Source organism: Durio zibethinus, chromosome 21 (assembly GCF_047325235.1).
Source record: "Durio zibethinus cultivar Kanyao isolate XHJ-2024 chromosome 21, ASM4732523v1, whole genome shotgun sequence".
NCBI lineage: Eukaryota > Viridiplantae > Streptophyta > Magnoliopsida > Malvales > Malvaceae > Durio > Durio zibethinus.
Window position 1 is genome coordinate 6,693,949 of NC_143182.1, and position 22,719 is coordinate 6,716,667.

The 22,719-nt window shown below is 34.8% G+C and overlaps 2 protein-coding genes across 2 annotated transcripts; one reads left to right on the top strand and one right to left on the bottom strand.

Annotated features, from left to right (window-relative positions):
• Nucleotides 1-337: 337 nt before the first annotated feature.
• Nucleotides 338-3,561, top strand: OTP86 (Tetratricopeptide repeat (TPR)-like superfamily protein). Its single transcript, XM_022902563.2, has one exon. It carries the CDS (start codon nt 549-551, stop codon nt 3,459-3,461), a length of 2,913 nt encoding a protein of 970 aa, XP_022758298.2. The 5' UTR covers nt 338-548; the 3' UTR covers nt 3,462-3,561.
• A 14,414-nt stretch (nt 3,562-17,975) lies between these two features.
• On the bottom strand, nt 17,976-21,364 carry LOC111305230 (calcium-transporting ATPase 12, plasma membrane-type-like). The gene is given in 2 exon segments (XM_022902564.2): nt 17,976-18,157; nt 18,159-21,364. Coding segments are annotated over 2 exon segments (3,195 nt in total). The 5' UTR covers nt 21,276-21,364; the 3' UTR covers nt 17,976-18,079.
• Between the last annotated feature and the right edge of the window lie 1,355 nt (nt 21,365-22,719).

Consider the following 22,719-nt stretch of genomic DNA (forward strand, 5'->3'; position numbering starts at 1 on the left):
AGTTAATTTTTTTCTTAAATTTAAATGTAATTTTTTTAAAATTTATTAGATACGAAAATTTGATAAATTATATTACTTATTGTATATGCATTTTAGTTAAATTATATAACTTATTGGAAATATATATCTAATTTATAATGAAATTTTGATAAATTATATCTTATTATATTGCATTTTTAGTAAATTATATAATTTATTGAAATATATATCTAAAAGTTCTAAAATTGAAATGAGAAGGATGAAAAAATAATTTTATTTAAAAATTTTTTAAAAAGGAACTTAAAAAAAAATAGAAGCGTGTGTAGAATCACTCAAAAAAAACCCCCAGTGAATGAACAGTATACTTGCGTATCAGCTTCTGTTTTGCAAATTGCACGTATTTAATAGACGAAATTCAAAGATGGAAATCTGATCCTTGTGATTTCCAATCTATCTTCTTTTGTTTGTAAAAAAAAAATTAGAATTCTAATTTATCGTGTCTGAAAAGGACATGGTCTTAATATACCAAGAATAAAACTAAAGGCGCAAAAAACCCACAAACTTTGATCATGCGCCTACAGTCTTATCCTACGCCGCTCCTCATCTTCACATGCACGTCCTCTCTAGTGCCAACTCCTTTCGCTCATTTCTACACTTATAACTCCTCCTCAGTTTTGGGTCACCCCACTATGTTAATCCAAACCCAAATAAACCCACCTCTCCAAGTCCCAACTTTTCCTCATAAACCCAACAAAACCAATACTTTAAAGGACGTTTGCCTGCGAGGAAATCTCATGGAAGCTTTTCAATCACTCACGGTTTCCTTCAATGATCATTACCCAGATGAGACTTATGCCCCGGTTCTTGAACTTTGCGCTGGCAAGAAAGCTCTTTCTCAAGGGCTACAGATTCATGCCCACATGATAAAATCTTTCTCTGTTTCTGAATCCGTGTTTTTAGGAACTAAGCTTGTGTTTATGTATGGGAAATGCGGCTCAGTTGAGAGTGCTGAGAAAGTGTTTGATAAAATGGGTAAACGAAGTATTTTTACTTGGAATGCTATGATTGGAGCTTATGTTTCTAATGGGGAACCTTTGGGAGTTCTTGAAACTTATAAAGAAATGCGGGTTTTGGGAGTTTCTCTTGATGCTTATAGTTTTCCTTCTCTGCTTAAAGCTTGTGGTTTGCTTAAAAATCTCTTTTTAGGTGCTGAAATTCATGGCCTGGCTGTCAAGCTTGGGTATGATTCTACTGTTTGTGTTGCCAATTCTTTAGTTGCTATGTATGCGAAATGTGATGACCTTTGGGCTGCAAGGAGATTATTTGAGAGAATGGCTCAGAAAAATGATGTTGTGTCATGGAATTCTATAATTTCAGCATATTCTGCAAATGGAAAATCTATGGAAGCATTGGAACTTTTTAGGGAAATGCAAAAGGCTGGTCTTGACACAAATACTTATACTTTTGTTGCTTGTCTTCAGGCTTGTGAGGATTATTCCTTTAGGAAATTAGGTAAGGAGATAAGTGCTGCTGTTTTGAAATCAAATCAGCTTTCCGATGTTTATGTTGCTGGTGCTTTGGTTGCCATGTATGTCAGGTGTTGTAAGATGAGTGAGGCCGTGAGAACTTTTAACGAATTGTGTAACAAGGATAAAGTAGCGTGGAATTCTATGCTTACAGGGTTTATCCAAAATGGTATGTACAGTGAAGCTTTGCATTTCTTCCATGATTTTCAGAATGCTGGTAAAAAACCTGACAATGTTACGATGATAAGCATCCTTCTAGCCTGTGGGCGGTTGGGTTACTTATTGAATGGAATGGAATTGCATGCTCATGCAATAAAAAATGGGTTTGATTTAGATTTGCAGGTTGGAAATACTCTTATAGATATGTATGCAAAGTGTTGTTGTGCGAACTATATGGGCCATGCTTTTGATAGGATGCCCAACAAAGATTTGATTTCTTGGACTACTGTTATTGCTGGCTATGCCCAAAACAATAATGGTTTAAAGGCCTTTGAATTGTTCCGAGAAGCGCAACTAGTTGGTATAGATGCTGATCCCATGATGATAGGTAGTGTACTCCTTGCTTGTAGTGAACTGACATGCGTGTCCCAAGTGAAAGAAATTCATGGTTACATTATGAGAAGAGGCTTGTCTGATGTTGTGCTACAAAATATGATCATTGATGTATATGGAGAGTGTGGAAACATAGATTATGCTGTGCAAGCATTTGAGTTGATCAAGTTTAAAGATGTTGTGTCTTGGACAAGCATGATTTCTGCATATGTCCATAATGAGCTCTCTAATGAAGCTCTGGAACTGTTCCACTTCCTGAACAAAACTAATATTCAGCCTGATTCTGTAGCATTAATAAGCACACTCTCTGCTGCTTCCAGCTTGTCTGCCTTGAAGAATGGGAAAGAAATCCACTGCTTTATTATCAGGCAAGGTTTCATTCTTGAAGGATCCATTGCCAGCTCTCTTGTGGATATGTATTCTCGCTGTGGAATGGTAGAGAATGCATACAAGGTATTTAAGTCTATTCAAAATAAAGGTTTAGTCCTGTGGACAAGTATGATAAATGCATATGGAATGCATGGCCATGGCAAAGCAGCTATTTATTTATTCAATACGATGAAGAAAGACCTCACTCCAGATCATGTAACGTTTTTGTCAGTTCTATATGCTTGCAGTCATTCAGGATTGATTGATGAAGGTAGAAGACTTTTTGAGATCATGAAATATGAATATGAATTGGAACCATGGCCAGAGCACTATGCGTGTCTGGTTGATCTCCTTGGTCGGGCAAATTGCTTGGAAGAGGCATTTGAATTTGTGAAAAGCATGCAGATGCAACCTACCGCTGAAATTTGGTGTGCACTCCTTCGGGCTTGCCAAGTTCACTCAAACCAAGAACTAGGAGAAATTGCTGCCCAGAAACTTTTGGAGTTAGATCCTAAGAACCCTGGACATTATGTGCTCATTTCTAATGTCTTTGCAGCAAGAGGAAGATGTAAAGATGCTGAAGAAATTAGAATGAGAATGAAGGAGAGAGGTCTGAAGAAAAATCCTGGATGTAGTTGGATTGAGGTGGGGAGCAGGATTCATACTTTCATGGCAAGCGACAAGTCTCATCCAGAATGTCTTGAGATAAGCAAAAAATTGGATAAAATCACGGAAAAACTGGAGAAGGAAGGAGGTTATGTGGCTCAAACGAAGTTTGTTCCCCATAATGTTGAGGAAAATGAGAAAGTTAAGATGCTGTATGGGCACAGTGAAAGGTTGGCGATTGCATATGGTCTGCTTAAGACTGCTGAGGGAACTCCCATTCGGATTACAAAGAATCTCCGTGTCTGTGGTGATTGCCATACTTTTTGTAAGCTAGTTTCAAAACTCTTTGAACGGGAACTTGTTGTGAGGGATGCCAATAGATTTCACCATTTTGAGGGTGGGGTTTGTTCTTGTGGGGATTTCTGGTAAATGTTATATCAAATGATTTAAGTCATAGACATTTCATCTTCATTCATGCTGTAGCCATTGGAATCACTCTCAAATGATCATGCCATGGTTCTTTTTATCACCCCTTCTGGTTCAAGTCTGCTAAGAACAGAATTATTCTCATGAATCTCATCGTCCCAGTGGCCCAGTTTAAGCCTGAGATGCCAAAGCTGCTAAAAGGATTGCCAATTAATCATTCAATTGTAAGGAGGCATTGATAGAGCCCCGATTCTGATGGAAATTGAGTGTGCCCTGATACAAGAAGTGCCTAAAAAGGGATGACTGTAAGCACATTGGTTCCCATTTTTGTTCATGCCACGGCGGATTCATAATTGTTGTAAATTATGATTTTAACTCGATTGGAAACTATGGACTAATAAAAGATTGTAGATAATTTTTTTACTCCTGTTCCCCTAGAGTATTAATAAAAACCTTAACATCATTTACCCTATGAAAATGCAGTGAATCTGCTTGCCATAGTTTCTGGTCAGCATCCAATCAATCTCCTGTGTTCTGCTCTGAGGCAAGTGGCCACTTGTGTTAAATGGAAAATGATGATTGATGATAGATCATGAACGTGATCATTGTAATGAAGAGGCTGAGTTGTTTTGAAGGTGAGGGCCTCTGATTATATGATAAAGTTAATACATTTTATTTTGGGTGTCAATTCTGCGTGTAAAGCCCTCGAAAATCAATTTGATTTCTTGGTGCCCGTTTTGTCTTGTACGAAGTTTCTTATGAGGGAAAACTCTTTCTTCGAATAAAATCGAACATCCTGAAACTTTGGCTATGTTTCATATTGAGCTGAAACTAACCTCTTTTTTGCTGTTGCAATGAGTATTGTAGTGTATTATCATACCAAGAATACACAAAAGATTTGCCGGTTCTATCTCCATCAAGCACTTTATGTACCAAAGGATAATGGTGAAAGACACCCTATGGAATTCACAGTTGATAGGACCAGAGCAATTCTTCCTTCTTCAGAGAGTCAGATACAGATGCATGGGCAGCATGGCTAGCTGCTGCATTTATATGCAAATGGCTACATAAAGGTAATCAAAAGTTACACTAGCTGGCAAAACAAAGCTGCTCCTTAATTGGGTTTCTTGCGCTTTCACTACTTAGATATTGATGATTGCCCTTGTTTAAATCGCTTGAGTAGATTGATTGGGTTTCTTTTTGGCTTTGGTACATGAAAATAGAATTAAGATAATAATAATAATAATAATATCTTCATTTAAAATTCTATCCAGGCTACTACTTGGGCTAAAGGCTTATAGGCGGTAGATATAGTCAGTTTGGTTAAATGGATGTGCTTGTAAGAACATAAATTTACTTGCAGGGATTTATCTATTCATCAACAGTTTCAAAATTATAATCCTAAAAATATTTTTCTGCTATAAAACTTGAGCTCTATAAGTATGTCAAGTCTCTAAAGCATAGATACTTTAATAAACAATCATTAAGATTAAGGAATTCTTTGGAACTTGCATTTTTTTAGTCTTAAACACAAATGTCGCTTATCCTGGTGATCTGAGCATGAGTTTTTAGAATGAAAAATAAGGGGTAAAATCAATTATTTGTACGGCATTTTTTTTTTATTAATAAGGCATTTACATGGAGTTAGAATTAAGAATGGAGAGCGGAAGTACTGTGTTAGTTAGTTACTATATCCAGGCAAGCAACAAGCTGGGCCACGCCAGCTCCACGAACTGAATCTCCTAGACCCATGTGCTCATAAAATTTCAGGGCATGGAGAAAAAATAAAAAGAAAAACAAAAATCTGCAACCTTGGCGAAGCTTCAGGAGAAGGGGAACCCTAGAAAACTGGATAGTCCACATGGAACGAGAAACATAGAAAACTGAGCAGTACAATAGTTAGAATTGAACAGGGTGGTAGAAGTAGTAGGACTGAGGAGCCTTGAATACTGAATAAAGAAGAAAATGAATACTGAATAGTCCAAAAGATTGAGCATGCAATGAAAACTCACAGGAAAAAGACGCAAAAGCCAAGAAGCCAACCATTGCATTGTTAACACGTACCAAACTTCACCTTCACTAATCACTCCACTCTGATCTTCGCATCTTCATACTTTAATGTTCCGTGATTCTGTCATCCTCTTTCTCTCTCTCTCTCTCTCTCTCTCTCTCTCTCACATGATTTCCTTAGCCACCCTTTAGCTCAAACTTCTTGGTGATTACGCAGCCACTGTATCATTTCAGGCACTACCTAGAGCATGGGTCCTGCAAGTGTGCGGTCCAATGAGGTCTAAATTTTTGACCGTTCGATTTTGATCAATTTTAGAAGCACATGTGAGAAATACCGAGTGAATCAGGGAACATATAGCAGCCTTTTGCATTAATATTAAGAGAACAATGGGTTGCTTTATTTTCTAAGGTGTGCTTAGAAATAAAAATTCAATGAGTATGAAGGGTGGTTTGACCATAGCAAACATGTTCAAAGCAAATTGGAGAGCAGAGGCAAGGCTTCATATTATATATGAAGTTGTATTGTGTTACTCCTGTGTCGGCATGACTAGCCTTGGGGTTTTGAGGTCGCATCCATTCCAATTCAGAGGCTTCAGAGTTGTAAAGAAATATCGCACTTACGATTAGGCGGTAAAACATTTTTCTTCCTTTTTTTTCCTTTAGGAGGTAAAGAAATTAGATGAAAGTGAGATTGAATGATTGATAAATGATACTTAAAATTAAAACAAAATATAAAAAATTTTGATAAATTAACAAAATTAAATTATTTTTTTATCATTTATATTTAATATATTATTAATATATTATCAATGAATTATATAATGTTATATTATTAATGAAAAATATAAAATTTTCCTGTATTTATTTTTAAATTTTATAAAATTTTTGTATATTTAATTTTAATAATTTTTTAATTTTTTTTTCATTAATAATGTGGCGTTATATTATTTGCTAAGCGTCTACAAAATTTATAGACGAACATTACATTAAAAAAAATTTTTTTTCTCTCACGCAGGTTTCCTATGTCTTAGATCCATTAGGTAGCCGGTCACTCATATTTTTTATCACGCGTGCTTCTAAAATTGATCTAACGGCTAGGAAACAAAAACGATGATCGAACGGTCCAAAATTCAAGACCTCATTGGACCTCACGCTTGCATGACCTCATGCTAGCCATCACCGTCTTTTCGTTTGTTTCCTTGCCCTAAAGCTTACATCTAAACTCTCCTTATAGACGAGCATTAAGTAAAACATAGTTGGGGTTTTGATTATCGTTTTTTGTCTGGATGGACGGGAAGTAAGCATTAAAATCACCAGCAAACCTGAATTGACAACTGAACTTTGAACAAAGGTTAAGAAAAAAAAAATTTAGAGGTGAGAAAAAGACACAAGTGAACTTGTTTGGTCCCACGTAGTCCAAACGCATTGAAATTCTAAAAGAAAATGAGTTACTAGTAGCGTTATTTTAATTTTTTTTTTTTTTTGAAATGATCCCAATAGTTGCAATGCTGTGCCCCTTCTGCCCCTGATGAGTGATGAGGAACTGTCAATTTACGAAGTGGAAACGACGTACGAACCCTATGCTCCTATACTATACCAGTCTAGGCTTACTACAGTGTGGGTATCCAGAGAAGAGCTCAGAAGCCCCCACCTGCCATGCCGCCCTATTTTCTACCACCTGTTACGTCTACTATACATCTATGTCCATAGCCTTTGTTTGCTTTTCTCTCTTCTCTCTCTTAGCTGTCCTCATGATTTTCTTTTACTTCACTGTTCTGCCAGGTGGGTTATGACTTCATGAATCTCTCTTCTACCCCAGCTACCTTCCTCTCTCTTTTTATTAACATTACCCCTCTTATTCTAAATAATTCCCGGCTTTGCTTCTCACGCTCTGACCTCCATTCTCCCCGCTCTCTTCTTCTGGAAACCTCTTTTCTTTCTTAGGTAGAATGGCAAGGGTCGGTTCTTCTCTTTCTATATCTTTCTTTTCTATCTACTACATGGACTTCTTCCGCCTCTCCTCCAAATAAGCTTTGGTTTTCAATGCTAAAAAAAGGGTTTGTTTTCTTCTATTTTTGTTTAAAGAAAATTACTCTTCATAGCTTTGTCTTTGTTATATTTCTCCTTATTGTGCTTCTCTCTTTTCATGTCTTACTATCTCATAAGCCCTACCTGGTCAAGCGGTCTTTCTCTTATGTTAAAAACTATTTGTCCCTTTCCCCCATGTTTTAATGTCCAGTTCTACTACTCAGCCATATGGATCACCCCTTCTCTTAAAACTTTCGAAATTTGACCTATACACTTGCTCTTTAGTCAATCGTTTTACTTCATAAAATTTCTTGGCGTACACATGACTAGACAGAGTTTGCCTAATTCTTTAAAATTTTGGAGATACTTCCTTCCAATCTCATCTAGCAGTCTAGTACATGTAAACTTCATTTCTTCTGGTGTTTTGAATTTTATTCTAAATCCATATCATCATGAAGATGGAAGAATATCCCAGCAAGTTTCTACATATACATTCTTCGTTCTTATATTTATAAAATGCAGTTGAGTTGAACATTTCTCTTATTCTAATCCTAAACGAGAAGTCTACAAGGGAAAAAGTGAAGCTGCCAGCATGATCTATCTTCGGTTAGTGAGTGAAGTCTACAAGGCTAATGCTGTATTGCTAACCTTAGCTAGGTCATGCTCGGACAGCCTCACTTCTTCCTACTTGGGGACATAGTAGGTTCCAAACATTCTTGAAAAAATCAACCCCTCACCCCAGAAAAATCAAGGGCAAGAATAAGAAACGACTGTGTAAGTATATTCCTTTGCCTTTTTTTTTTTGTAATGTCAAGGCTCTAGCACGCATTCCTAACTTTTGCTTTTCCACCAACTTTTGTTTCTGTCTTATGTCTTCCGTTTGATACATGTCACCAGCTGATCATGTGTTCTACTAGTAGCTTTACATTTACTTGCTCGTATGGAAGGATTTCATATCGTAGTCCCCGAAATTCAATTTTTTCTGGTCAAATGATGTAAATTGAACTGGTTAGGCCTTAGTTTTAAAGCATTCTATTTCCCCTTCCTAATTTTGTTACTACTGTTACTCGATTAGTGTTATCCAAAGTCTAAGCATGTGTTTCCTTCGGACATACGATCATGTTCTTTTTAATATATCTAGAGCTGTAATGTTGTATCACTAATTTACTATTCATCAATGAAGAGCCTGGGAAATCGAAATCTAGAGAAAAAAAAGTCCCGTCTTTTCCTGGAGGAACCCAATGGGAGTAAAGAAATTTATTTTCCTATCTTTTTTGCTTGCGTTTTTACACAGCAGGAAATAAAATGGGCTACCTTTTTTGTGGTCTTCTTTCTTCTGCTACGCACTAAAGATTAGAAAACAAAATGTCAACTGGTTATTGGAACTGTAAAACTTGAATGCAGTTTTTGCTTGTAAATAGATGATTCAAATAAATTTTAGGTACTGTTGGGTCCTACCCTTCACCAAAGTCCAGTTTGACAGTCAAATGGGAGTATGTTGGTATGAAAAGAAAACTATAAGTAATGGTTTTTTAATGCATGTTATTGTTGAAGCCATTCACTAAATTCTATATTTAGGAAAATGAAATTAAATCCATAAATTATAGAGGTAACCTTATTTGGTTATTTAGAAACTTACGTTTAGTTTAACAATTGTTATTTCTCCACGAATTCATCTCTTTAGATTTCTTCAAATGTGTAGAAAACTTAGCCATTAGGCCTCGTGCTTTGTCTAATCGCCCTTTAAAGGCTAGGGATTCATATATAAATTTTTGCTATCTTCTTTCCACTTGTAAAACAAATTGGACCAATTTTAACTTTTGAGTGAGTTACATAAATTTATATTCAATATCATTTAACTTAAACTAATGTTTGGGCAAATTTAGTAAAATAACGGTTCATTTAGAAGTAGTTGTCACCCATTTTTTTTAAATACTTTGCGTCTCTCGTTTTACCATCACTGAAAGGCTGTAGACAGTAATGGTGGTTAGTGCATTAATAGCATGGTTTTAGGAACGTCTAATCAGGAAAGTAACTGGTCTTACTCACCACCGCCCATCAATGATTTCAAAATTAAAACTCTAGTTTAACTATGTTCTGAACGGTGTTTTTGTGACTTCGGAATAAAAAAATTAATAACGTATATGTATAGAACGTTTTGTCAAGTAGGGAACATGCATGTCAAATGCTAAATAAAACGGTTGCTTAATCATATGCAATGGTAAATAAAATGATGTCTAGTGTATCGGCCACTAGTTTCTTTAATCTGTAGCTTCCCACACAAGCAAAGAAAGAAAGGCAGAATTAAAGGGGGCGAATTTGGCCACTGAGAATCAATTGTGAAAATGATACGAAAACTCGAGTAATTGGGTCGAAAGTAATGGTCGATGATCCGGCAATGAAATTCTGGGATGGAATATTATTATAGCCTAAAGATGGAATGCCGGGCAGAGGAAGTTAATTTGTTTCATGTTTTTCTTTAGGAATGTTTTAACAATTGTTCAATATGTTTCAGTAATGAAACGGGCTGGTTAGATGGTCGGCAAATCATACTTGTACCAAGCATTACATTAAAATAATAACGGATGGATAAAGCTTGCTGATCGATTTATGCTATGAATTATGGCTTAAAAACAAATATCCTGAGGCTGGACTGATTGACCCTTTCTAAAGTTCAGCTATATGGTTATTAAACACAATTAAAACATATAAGCTGTTGAGTGGGAAAGGACATATATAAGATGCAAATTCAAAAATATTTGATTGTAAAGTCATGTATTGTGGGGGGGGGGGGGGGTACTGAACCAAATTAGTCTGTCATTGTACTCTCACAATCCAATCAAACATGCCTTAAACCCCTCAAGTAAACCTGGTTTTCCAAATTTGATTGAATTTTCTTCCTTTTTTTTATAATTACTTAAATATTGTTACTGTGGCTAAACAGAAAATCATCCTTCTGAGAATCGAGATTGGGACTGGCCGATCGATGGTTAAGCCAAGTGTAAGTGGTAATGTTACGTCCTGTCTTTGTAAATATTCAATGTTTCTTTCGGGTTCAAGGACAAAGAGCATGAATGGACACTTGTAGCATTTCGAATAATGTTGTCAAAACTATAGATAGTTATCATTATTACAAACAAGAAAAAAAAAAAAAAAAAGAAAACCAGGTGGCCCATGTCGGCTGATTCCTCCTTTCTAAATCATCCATGGAATCTAAACTATTTCCGGTACGTGTTAACAGCAATCTAATCTAGCAGTCGACTAATCACATTGAATACGCTTTCCAACTCAACAAATTTAAGAAAATCAAAAAAGGATTCAAGTTCAAATAATAAAAATAATATAGTTAGCAAAATTTATATGAAATTTTATTTGTAACATTTTTTGTACTAGATCAATGTGGAAAGTGTGTTATATATTACAATTGCAAATATATAAATGCAAAAAGGTACTTTTTTACAAATAAAAAATAAATAAAAAAATGAAAGTAGACAAATAGTCATTAATGATTTTGTTCCCACCCCATTGGAGCCAAATTCTGAGAAACCTTTTCTTTGGAATATGATCGCCTGTTCCAGATTGAGATACCTTTGTATGGATATGACTCTGGCATTCCTCTATTGGTTCCTTCTGCCTAAACTTATATGCCAAAGGGATCAAAACAAATTATAAGAAACAGAATGTTAAAAATAGTACATTACAAGCTTAATCACACTGCTTTTCACTTTCATTAATTAGACTCTTAAGTGCTTAATCAAAGATTATGTTCTTGAACATTCTTTATTTTTCAATCCCTTTACAAAGTGGTTGGCACCAATTATATGCAAAGAGGAGCGAGCCTCTGGCAAATGGCATCTTTTTTTTTCCCTTTTGGGTCATGAAATGGCATCTCATGTTTTATGAAGGTGGAATTATAAATTAAGGTCTTCACCCCAAAACAAAGGATGGATGCTTAGAAGGAAGAAAAGAAGGTACCCATCAAAGTTACCGGTGAAGATTCGATCGAAGAGAGAGAGAGAGTCACGTGATATTGTTAATAATTAAGAGTTATGAGATGCTTAAGTATAAGAAAACGGATCTTCACGGTGGTTTGGAAAGGAAATTAAGTTTTGATAAATCTTGAATATATTAAAGATATTTTAAGGTCATTTATCTCACCAGACAATAAAAATTTATGTTTAATCATTAATAAAAGTAATATATCAAATATAAATTCATATTCAATTACATTATTAATAAATAAAAAAGAAGAGTAGGCAATGTAAATGATCGCGATTAAGCTAAATGGTGCTTACCATTTCTGTTTTAAAAAAGGGGGGGGGGGGGGGGGGGTGGTGAAAATGAGAGGGATAGAGTGAACCACCCAAACCTGATAGAAGGCCTCCTCTCTTAATATTGGAACCTTTCACCGCCTTGCCTGCATGGTATTGGCGTAGCTATCATAATATTCATCTTGTCTCATTTTGGACCACTGCACAGGCAACCCATTTGTTTTAATATACTAGTATATATTTTTTCTTAAGCTTTTTCATCAGAACTACTCTTAATTATATATAATGGACAAAGAAATCACCAAAAGCATTCGAATCCCTCTCTCTCTCTCTCTCTCTCTCTCTCTCTCTCTCTATTTATCCCATTATTTCTCTCCCCTTCTCAGACTATTACTCAGTTGAATCTCTTTTTCTCTCTCTGATGATTGAGGAGCTCATCAGCTGGATGATTAAAATATGCTACGAAGCGGTGCACCCACTAGCAGTTGAAGCTGCCAGCATGATCTAAACTTTCTTCTCTGTTGAGGATAGATCGGATCATGTGGTAGCTTCACCTGCTGTTGGGATCACGAACAAAACTACCCTTAGCCTGCTCTCAACTGCATTCATTGATAATACCCAGAGCTTCAATTCCTATTTCTCCCACATAGGTGAAAATTAAAGAATTTGATCGTCTTCAATCCCAGCCTCATGCATTTTCCACGTTTATTTCCTTCTGTTTCAACTTTCAAGTCTTGTTGCTTTGTAACTTTTCCAAGGTTTTGACTATCTCTTTTTTCGCTGTCATAAGTGTCAACTCGGTGCAACCACAGCAGCCGGTTGCAGGTATCAATCACATCTTCTAGAGGGGTACTTGGGTGAGCTTCTCACGATAAGCAAAAAATTGCTAAAAAGAAATGAGATACCATCATTATTTCAGTTGTAAGAGGGAGAAAAAAAATCAGGAGTCTTGAGCCAAGCAACTGGACCAAATACGTGGCACATCATATTCCCATTCACTTTTTTTTTTTTCTTCTTTGGGGTCGTCTGAACTGTGTTAGGGTTTCTCTCGTCTGTAAATCGTAGTTTGGTGCTTTTTGAGATCCCATCTTATCCCTTCATGCATTGAGCCCTCTACATTTCATTTTTGTTTTTTTTCTATGACAATTTTCATTGACTGCTTTTACCATAATTTTAAGTGTTTTTGGTATATTGACTTTGATAAAGTATAGTTTTAGCCCTACCAACATATCATTTTGGAATATAAAACTAATTAATTAAAAGGAGAAGCACAATCTAATACTAAAAACCTCCGTTAGTATTTTTTTTTTTTTTTTTTACTATTTGAACAAAATGTTTCAGGATGTTTTTGTTTATTCAAAGGAATATGCTGAGTTAGAAACTGCTTTTTCTTTTTGATTTCCCTTTTGTTCTCATATCATAGAAACGTAACTAAACCCTTCAATAAAAAAAAAGAGATATGAGAACAAAAATGTCTAATAAATTAAATATTACAATTTTCAAGTGTTCAAAAGATCATTCAAGGACAAAATATTGAAAATTTTCTGCGTGACATATTATTAGTTTTTCAATTTCTTAGTAGCATAAATTCCAAAAACAGAGCACACTTTTTCATTTATTAAAATTAGAAAGTGAAATTCAGATTAAATGAACATAGATTTCTATTTGGGTAATGAACTCCTTTCCCAGATCAAGGATGCAGGGTTGGGTACTTTTCCTTTTTTAAGAAGTAAAAAGACTTGATTCCCTATATATGAGAATTTGTTACGGCTCGACACCTTGGCCGCTTGTTTGGAAGCTTCATTTGGCCAAGAATCCCATTCCTTTTCCTGATTCTATGAGCACGCACCAAATCTCTAAACATATACATTGTACCAGAAACTGATGATCTGATCTGATTCTGTCTTACACTTTTTAGGCTTTTCAACAGTCTTCCAGCTGCCTCTCTTCATTTAGTTTTTTAATACATGGCATTTATTTATTTGCCTTTTTGTCTTCTTTGAGTCCCTTCTCATGAGAATTGGGCTAGTCTAACATTAATGGAACCATGTCTCAACAAAATTAATCTTATACGGTCATTATACATTTTCTTTTTCGTTTACATTCATGGGGACAAGCTAAACATTAGTTTGGTTTTCATGAATGTTTCACACTAGAAGATAACTGAGTGATTAGTACTGAGAAAGAATATTAACCGTGTGTGTGAGACATATAGTATTATTTATTAGAAGTACGAAATAATTAATATAAATTAGCTATTATATTGCTATATATAAATGATGTTAAATGATAGAAAATGCTACTGCAATTGCAAAAGTTGTCATCTTTTATATGAATATGCCATACTATATGTTTGGAAAAGCAAGAACTCAAGACTCATATAAGTTTCGTATAATTATCTTAAGAAATGATATTTATAAAATTAAGATTTGAATTTTAATATCTGCAATTCATTTTTTTTTATTTTTAAATTGTAATTTTTAACGTATATAACAAAAAATATAAGAAAAATTCAACTAAACTTATATTTTAGTAGTATGAATGGATATATATTAACAAAAAATTCATGGGTTTTTAACTTTTTTATGATTATGAAGGATAACAAATGATGAGGCCATTGGTTATCATTGGTTTATTTTCTTTTCTGCCAAGAAAATCAGACCTATGAAGGGTATGGATATTGGGCCGATCAGATAGCTCATTCCAAATGAACCACTCCTTTGCACGAAACGCCCGTCAATAAGCCCAATAGTATTAGATTTTGGACCAAAAAATTAGGTCAGGGAATTCATAAAAGCCTGCTCATATGAAAGCAAGGCAAATGGTAAATGATGACATAAATAAATACAACTGCAAAATGAAGGAAAATAGGTAAAACAAACATTCCTACTATTATAGAATAATTATATAATTATTTACGTCAAAAAAAAAAGTATTGTGATTAAATTCTAACTACAAATATATAAATAGCTTTTTTTAGCCTATATAACTTTTATCAAGAAAAGAATCACAAGAAAAGAATCAATAATCAAATAAGACCCGATAACTAATTTTTAATCAAATTTATTATTTTTATTTTTATTAATTAGTATGTCATATAGTCAGGATTATTCGATAATTTGTTTGTGTAAAAAAATCATAATAAAAAATAAAAGAAGAGATTACATATATTAAATTAAAAATTAAAAATTTATTAAATATTATCTCTTAAATTGATTTATGAATTCATTTAATTAAAATTATTTTTTATTGTCCGACAAAAAATAAATTAAAAATATATAATCTACAATAATTATAGGGTAATTAATTAATTAATTAATCATAATTTAAAATTATGATATTATGTGATATCTATGAAAATTTTAATGAAATTTTACATTATTTTTTTTATTATAATTAAATAATTAAACTGTAAAAGAATTAGAAGTGAAACATCACCAACCAAATAAACCGACAAAGAACAATAATAAGTATTCGAAAAAGTGCTCATTCACTAAACATACAAATGCGCGGAAGCATCGTGACTCAAAAATAAAATTAAAAAAAAGAAAAAAAGTAGGTTCCGTTTCCCATACTCCACTGCACTAAGCTACTGGCCCGCGCCCTTGTGTCTTGGTTGTTCTTGCTTTTTCTTTTTCTCTGTTAGACTTGGATAGATATCAAGATAAATGCTGCTTAAATTTTCCACAGACCTCTGCATTGAATAAAGAAATCAAAGTAATCCATGGTTACCGGTAAAGGTATATGAGTTCTTCCTTCCTTTTTTATTTCCTTTGCTTTATCGTTACAATGTCAATTTAAAGCCATGGATGATTTTTTTTTATAGTTTCCATTTCTTTATTGCACAGACTCATGAACAGATGGACTTAGTGCTTCGATTTAACATGTTTCAGGTTGCATTACCATACTGTCAAATGCCAGTTTTTGAGGTTACTGATATGGATTTGTTTCAGAGGTTTTTTTTTTTTTTTTTTCAATGTGATTTAAATAACCGTTTTGTTCAAAACTAAAAGGAGTTTTGTGTAAAGATTGTTGAAAGCCGGGGAGACATTCTATTCTCTTCTGTTAACTTTGTTTTGTCAAATGGATGTGTTTATTTGATTGTCAAAAACCTAAGCAATCCTGAAGACAGTAAATGGGAATGTTTGTTTTGTTAACTAGTTTGAATTATGGTTCCTTTTGTTGGTTGATTTTATATTCTTTCTATTGAGGGATTTCTTTTTTGGGCTTTTGTTGTTACTGGGTTTTCTTTGAATGTTAGTTTAGTCTTACATTCACTTGTTATATAATGCTTCATTTGATTGTTTCTTTTGTTACTTGCTTTTTGATTATGGAAGCAAAAGGTGAACTTTGATACAAAAAGCAAATAATATTTTTGGATAAAAATGAAAAAATTAATTTTATGGATAACAATTGCATAAATTTACTTCTACATGGAACGCTTATGTTGTAATTGATGTTGCATTAGCCATTGGCTCACTTTTAACAAGATACGATTTTGCTTTTCACTATTTACTCTTTCCTTTTGCTTTAGCTTTATGACAATTTTTGAGGAAGCCAAATAGAGAAAGTAACAATGGCATTTTGTTTGCAACATCCTTGCCTTTATGGATTCAATAGTTTAGTTGTATTAGTTTATCTTTTCAGTGACAGCTCTCATGTTTTAGTACTCTTTCCTGAAATGAATAAATTCAAAAAAGCTTTAATTCAAGTTCTCAAATATTGTTCTGAATTTCACAATTACGTCATGCCAGGTTGTGTAGAGAACTACTGCTTTTGCCAGGCAACCAATTTCAGAAGTTTGTGGCTTTGGACTTTGATTGAATCTGAATTCAATCTAAAACTTACACATAAAGAAAACAACGAAAGCATGAGATTCCTCCTTCATGTCCAATTTTCCTGGTAAAATTGTAGCTTCTTGCTCTTGAGACTCATTTGCCTACCGTGTGAGTTATCCATTTGAGTCTTTTTGTTTATATGGATTTGTGCTATCTAAATATGCATCCTTGTTAAAAACCTTCGGCTTCTGCAAACAAGTAGAGGTCTATTTTGCCCAAGTTTGTAATGGGACAAAACGAAGTTTTTTTTTTTTTTTTTTTTTTGGTAATACACTCTTCCCCTCTAGCACCATGACCTTCTGTGAAGGAACTTGTTGTTAGGCTGCTGGACCACCTTATTAACCTTCATCCAATGACCATAAGCATTTGGACATGGATTTTCAATGGAGAATGGAAAATTCACTGTATGATCGCTCTATGCCCATATGTATTTATTTGGGGACTTTAAACCGTGGCAATTGGTCTGCTTTAGACATTCCTTTGCCTAATATTTGAAATGTCATGTGTCAGTGTTTGCCATTACAATATTTTTTTCCATTGAAGTACAGAAGCTTTTTGTTTCCCTTAGTGCTAAGAGATATATAGTATAGATGCTCAATATTCCAGGATAGAACTATCATTTTAGAAAAAAAAAACATAGCAATCAAACAGATATGCACCATAATTTGTCCCTTAATAAGAAAAACCACCAAGTTTTAAAGTGGAACTAGTACAAACTTTTTCCTCTTTGTGTGCACAGAAAATTGGGACAAAAGTTTTACTCCCTTCTCAGCTTCACCACATGAATACAAGATTGCAAATTTCAAATGCTTGATAGTAGAATAATTGAAGACACTCATGTGGGGAACTTTTTTTATGAGAATAGAAGTACAATGTTAGCACAGATCATCCTGTGTCAAAACTCTTACAAAGGAGTGAACCGAATAAATCTTTAAAGAAGAATAAACTAGCAATCGACATGTAGCTGGAGAAATCCAAGGTAAAGTTAGAGTCAACAACATAAGTTGAGATTGAATCCGGGACCCAATGGTTCCAAGGCATATATTTTATATAAGAAGTCAGTAGCTTGCCTGGTGTCTTTAGGACAATCAGGTGTTAAAACAGGAAGAGCCTATCCCTTCTTCCCTTCTGGTTTTGTCTTGGCAACCAAGAGAGTGACGACACTGAGCTAAATGGTAGACCATTCAAGTTGTGGAGCTTTATCACAGTGAACAAATCTTTTTGTTCCAAAGTTGCTTAGCTACTTGTGGAATGCTTGGCTCGATCAGGAGTGATCTCTTCTGTTTTCTATTTCTAATCTTTCTTTTTCTTGATATTTTATTATTAACAAAATTGATAGTGCAGACAAGAAAAGGGGTCAAGAAGAAACAAGATTAAAAATGTAAAACGTCTAGAATTACGATCTCACTCTGTTGTCCTTCTTTGTTAGCCTTGCCACTGTTGTGATTCTGATAGCCACGTCCTGAGTCTTACCTTATTCCACATCCAGTTCCAAGTATGCAGGATGAAGGTCTCCTGTGGTAGATAGCTTGCTTCACAATTGTGAATATGATTCTTGACCTCTTGAGGTAACTGAAGAAGGGTTTGTCTGGAACAGGTATGAGCTTCACGAACCATGCAATTGGCCATGAGAAAGCTGCAAGTACGATACAAACTCCCCACTGCCATAGTTTCAACTTCTCTGTATCTGCAAACTTCTTTAAAAATTCCACCATAACCACCTGAAGAATGATAGTTATCCCCACAATTCCCAGAAATAATTTGTTTGTAAGAATGCCTTCGAAAACATTTTGCTTCTCCAACTTCCTTGCATTGAACTCATTAAAAACTTGACACAGAACGAAAGTATTGAAAATCAGTGTCTCCTTTACTCTCTCAGACACATTGAATATAGATTCACCCCTAAATTCTAGGATCAAGAGAACAGCTATCTGGTATAGGGCTTGGGCTAAAAGATTCCTCCACATAATATTAGTAATGAGGGGCTCAGTTCGACCGACAGGTGGCTTCTGCATTAGCTCCTTAGTTGGCCTATCTGTAGCGAGGGCTAGAGCACCCAAAGTGTCCATGATGAGGTTTACCCAAAGCAATTGAACTGCTGTCAAGGGAACCTCACCAGCAGAAACTGCTGCAATGAAGTTAATTACAAGAGCTGCAACATTGACGGTAAGCTGAAATTGAATGAACTTTTGAATGTTGTTGTAAACACATCTTCCCCATCTTAAAACTGTCGCAACTGAGCTAAAATTGTCATCCAAGATGATAATGTCTGAGCTCTCCTTGGCCACCTCAGTGCCTTGAATGCCCATTGAAAGTCCAATATCGGCTTCTTTTAATGCAGGAGCGTCATTAGTGCCATCCCCTGTGACCGCGACAACATGACCTTTCTGTTTCAAGCACTGTACCATCAATAGCTTGTCAAACGGAGAGGACCTTGCCATCACTCGGATCTTGTCTACCTTCTCCATTCTCTCATCAGGTGTATAGTTTCGAAATTCAATACCTTCTACAACTTCTCCACTTTCTTCGCGGTAATCTGGTCCTAGAATTCCGCACTCTGTAGCTATAGCTTTTGCTGTGAAAAGATTGTCTCCAGTGATCATTTTGATGCCCACCCCTGCAGATTGGCAAGCTTCCACGGCTTTCTTAACCTCTTGGCGACATGGATCCTTCAAACCAACTATCCCTAGTAAGGTTAAACCCTCTTCGTTCATTCTTTGATGAGTCTTTCCGCTATCACCATCATATTCCATTTCTTCTCCTGAAACTTGCTTATGAGCAAAAGCAATGCATCGTAGGCTGCTAGCCGCCATGCTTTGGATTATCTTTTCGATTCTGCTCCTTCTGTCTTCATTCATGGACGTGATGATCCCATTACTCTCGTAATATTGTGAACACATAGCCACAATCATCTCTGCAGCTCCTTTCCAGTGTACGTGAATAGTTTCATCAGCCCTTTTCCTTACTGAAACCCCACTCCGCTTTTTCTCCGAGTTGAAGGTTTCAACATGGAGGATGCTGTATTTTTGCTTCAATTTTTCCATATCCATACCCAAACGTAAGACAGCCCACGAGAGAATTGCCTTTTCGGTTGGGCTGCCAGAAAACTCAGGTAGCGATCCAGAGACGGGTTTGCAAACGCTACCAGTTGTGTTCAAACCAACTCCTTGGTATAATAAGTCAAGAACACCTGGGTCAATGATGTTGGAAAGATCTTCCTCAATGGACTCTTGGCCGAGCCAAAACTGGGTTACTTGCATCTGATTTAGTGTCAAGGTGCCAGTTTTATCAGTACAAATAACTGTAGCTGAGCCCATTGTTTCACAGGCTGAAAGTTTTCTGACCATTGCCTGATCAGCCATCATTCTCTTCATTGAGTAGGCAAGTGTAAGAGTGACAGCCAGTGGTAGACCTTCTGGGATTGCCACAACCACAATAGTTACTGCGGCAGCAACTATACGAACAACCGCATTTAATATATTGTCTACATCGGTCTTGGTACCGATGTACTCCGTGTTCCCATTGTCATCTTTTGTATTCCCAGTGAAATAACGAATTAATAAGACTACAAGAACTAGAAAGGCAACTGCAAGACCTATCTTCCCGATAGAAGAGGTTAGTTTGTCCAGTCGAGCTTGCAGTGGTGTTCTTTCATTTTTATCACTGGTTATTGAGCTCATCATTTCACCCCATGCAGTGTCCATTCCCACGGATGCTACAAGCATTTGAGCATATCCATCTGCCACCTTTGAACCAGAAAAAAGGAATGGGTTCCTGGTGGTATCTACTTCCACGTGGTCACTCTCGCCCGTCATGCTTGATTCGTCCACTTGTAGTGAATATCCATCCAAGAAGAGCCCATCTGCTGGAATTTGATCTCCTATCTTCAGGAAGACGACATCTCCAACAACAAGATCAAATATAGATATTTGTTGACGACGACCACCTCTAACAACTTCAACTTTGATGTTGTTACTTATTTTTGATAACTTGTCAAATTGAGTCTCCTGTCTGAAGTTACTGAGTGCAGATACAGCAATCACAAGAAAGACTGCAACAAAAATACTTCCACCTTCATACCAACCCTCTTCAGCGCCATGTTCTTTGATGCCAAAACCAAGAGAAAGAGCAGCACATACCAGGAGTATAAGAATTATGGTGTCTTTGGCAGCATCCAGGACGAAGTATAATAACCCTTTTGGAGGTGGCTTGTGGTAGGTATTGGTACCGAACATCTCTTGCCTTTTTATAACCTCTTGATCATCATCCCGGATTCCATTTTCTGGATTTGTGCAAAGAGCAGCAGCAACGCCTTCAACTCCTCCAAGCTGGCGGAGAGAAACCAAGTCTTTTTCTTTCACAGTATTTACGAGCTGTTTTTTATCAATTTTCGGAGCAAAGGAGGAAGTTAAAATGTTTTCACCCCAATGTTGAGAGCTCGATGGTTCAATATCAAGGACAACGTAAGGTTGTGAGTACGAGATCACAGAGGCTGGTTCGTTACCTCTTTTGGAAATCATCTCTTTAGCAAGAGAAACCATTACCCGAACAGAATATATCGCTGCACAGGCAATGCGCCAACGCCTTTGAGCTTTAGTGAAGCTGGAGGTGGTGACGTTGAGGAGTAACGTGCCACAATCATAGAGTTTAAAATCATCACTGCTAGACATGGTTTGTTTGAAGGGTTTTTCAGGTTACTAGGACTTAGGAGAGAGTTAGTACCGTACTACTTTCTCTTGTGAATGAACTTCTTTCAACTAAAGTGAAGCAATGTCTAATTTATATACGGTGTTGGAAGGTTTGATCAACAAACCGCCTTAGCTGTAGCGGCATATTATTGGACAGTTTCAGCCTCAGTCAATTTCTACGTAATTTACTTGACAATCGAATGAAACTCAATAGAAATTTCAGAGGTTTTTTAATAATGGAAATAATAATTTATGGATAAAAAATTTATAGGTATTAAAATTTAAAATTATAAATGTTATATTTTAAAACAAGTATACGAATCATCTTAGAGATATTTCAGATTCTTTGTAGTTTCAAAGATAAGAAAAAGAGGGCTGCTATTTGTATTTCGACATTTACTCATCACATCCCATCGTTTTCAAAATTTTATATTTTTAGTCATTACACTTCACATTTAAAATTAAAACTTACCAAAACATCCAAATATCTTGTTTTGGTATAATTCAAAACTTTTAAAAATAAATTTTTAAAAATTTTTAAAATTGAATATATGAAAATCTTTAAAATCGAAAGAAAGTTTGTAAAAATTTTTAAAAATAAATGTTTGAAGCTTTTAAGAGTTTTTGAAAATAAAAATTTTTAAAATTGAACTTTTGAAAAATTTTAAAAGGTTTTGAAAACTAAGATTGATATCTCCAAAATTCTCTTCCTGCAATGTCCAAAAGCTTTTAAAAGCTTTCAAAAATAAATTTTTAAAATTTTTTAAAATATTTTAAATATTAATTTTTAAAAATCAATTTATTCATTTATCATATCCAAATTTTTATTGTTACAATTGTTTCTTTCAAATTCATTTTTTATTTTGACATATTACGAGTTTTGATTATAAATTTTGATAACAATATGATTTATTACCGGAAATAAGAAAATAAAAGAATTATTGATATTATGAGAAAAAGAAAAAGAAAAAAATGAGAGCGTGAAAAAAAAATGATTAATAAACATTTAAATAATTTTATTAAAAATTAAATTTATAATAAAACTTTTAAAATGTATTGAATAATTTTTGGGTGTAAATAATACTCTTAAAAATATATATATATATAAATTTTTTTCACTCCAACGTCGTTGTCGCCTTGTTGGAAGCAGGCACCATAATCTTTTACAACACTTCAAATCAAATCAAATCAAATAAAAAAAATACATTGAATTTTCACTTTTATATTGATCATTTGACAATATTAAAAGCAGTAGCGTAGCTAGGCGGCTGCAGGAGCTATGGCTCCCCTAAAAGTTTTTTTGCATTATCATAATAGAAAATTTCATTTCATTAAAAGTAATATTTTATCTTTTTTTTAGTAAAATTATTATTATTATTTTTTTAATGTTTTTGGTTTCGACTTTGATTACAAGTGAAAAATAAAG

Bases quoted from the DNA above. Each gene is read 5' to 3' on its own strand.
- OTP86 (XM_022902563.2), top strand. From the start codon at position 549: ATGCGCCTACAGTCTTATCCTACGCCGCTCCTCATCTTCACATGCACG.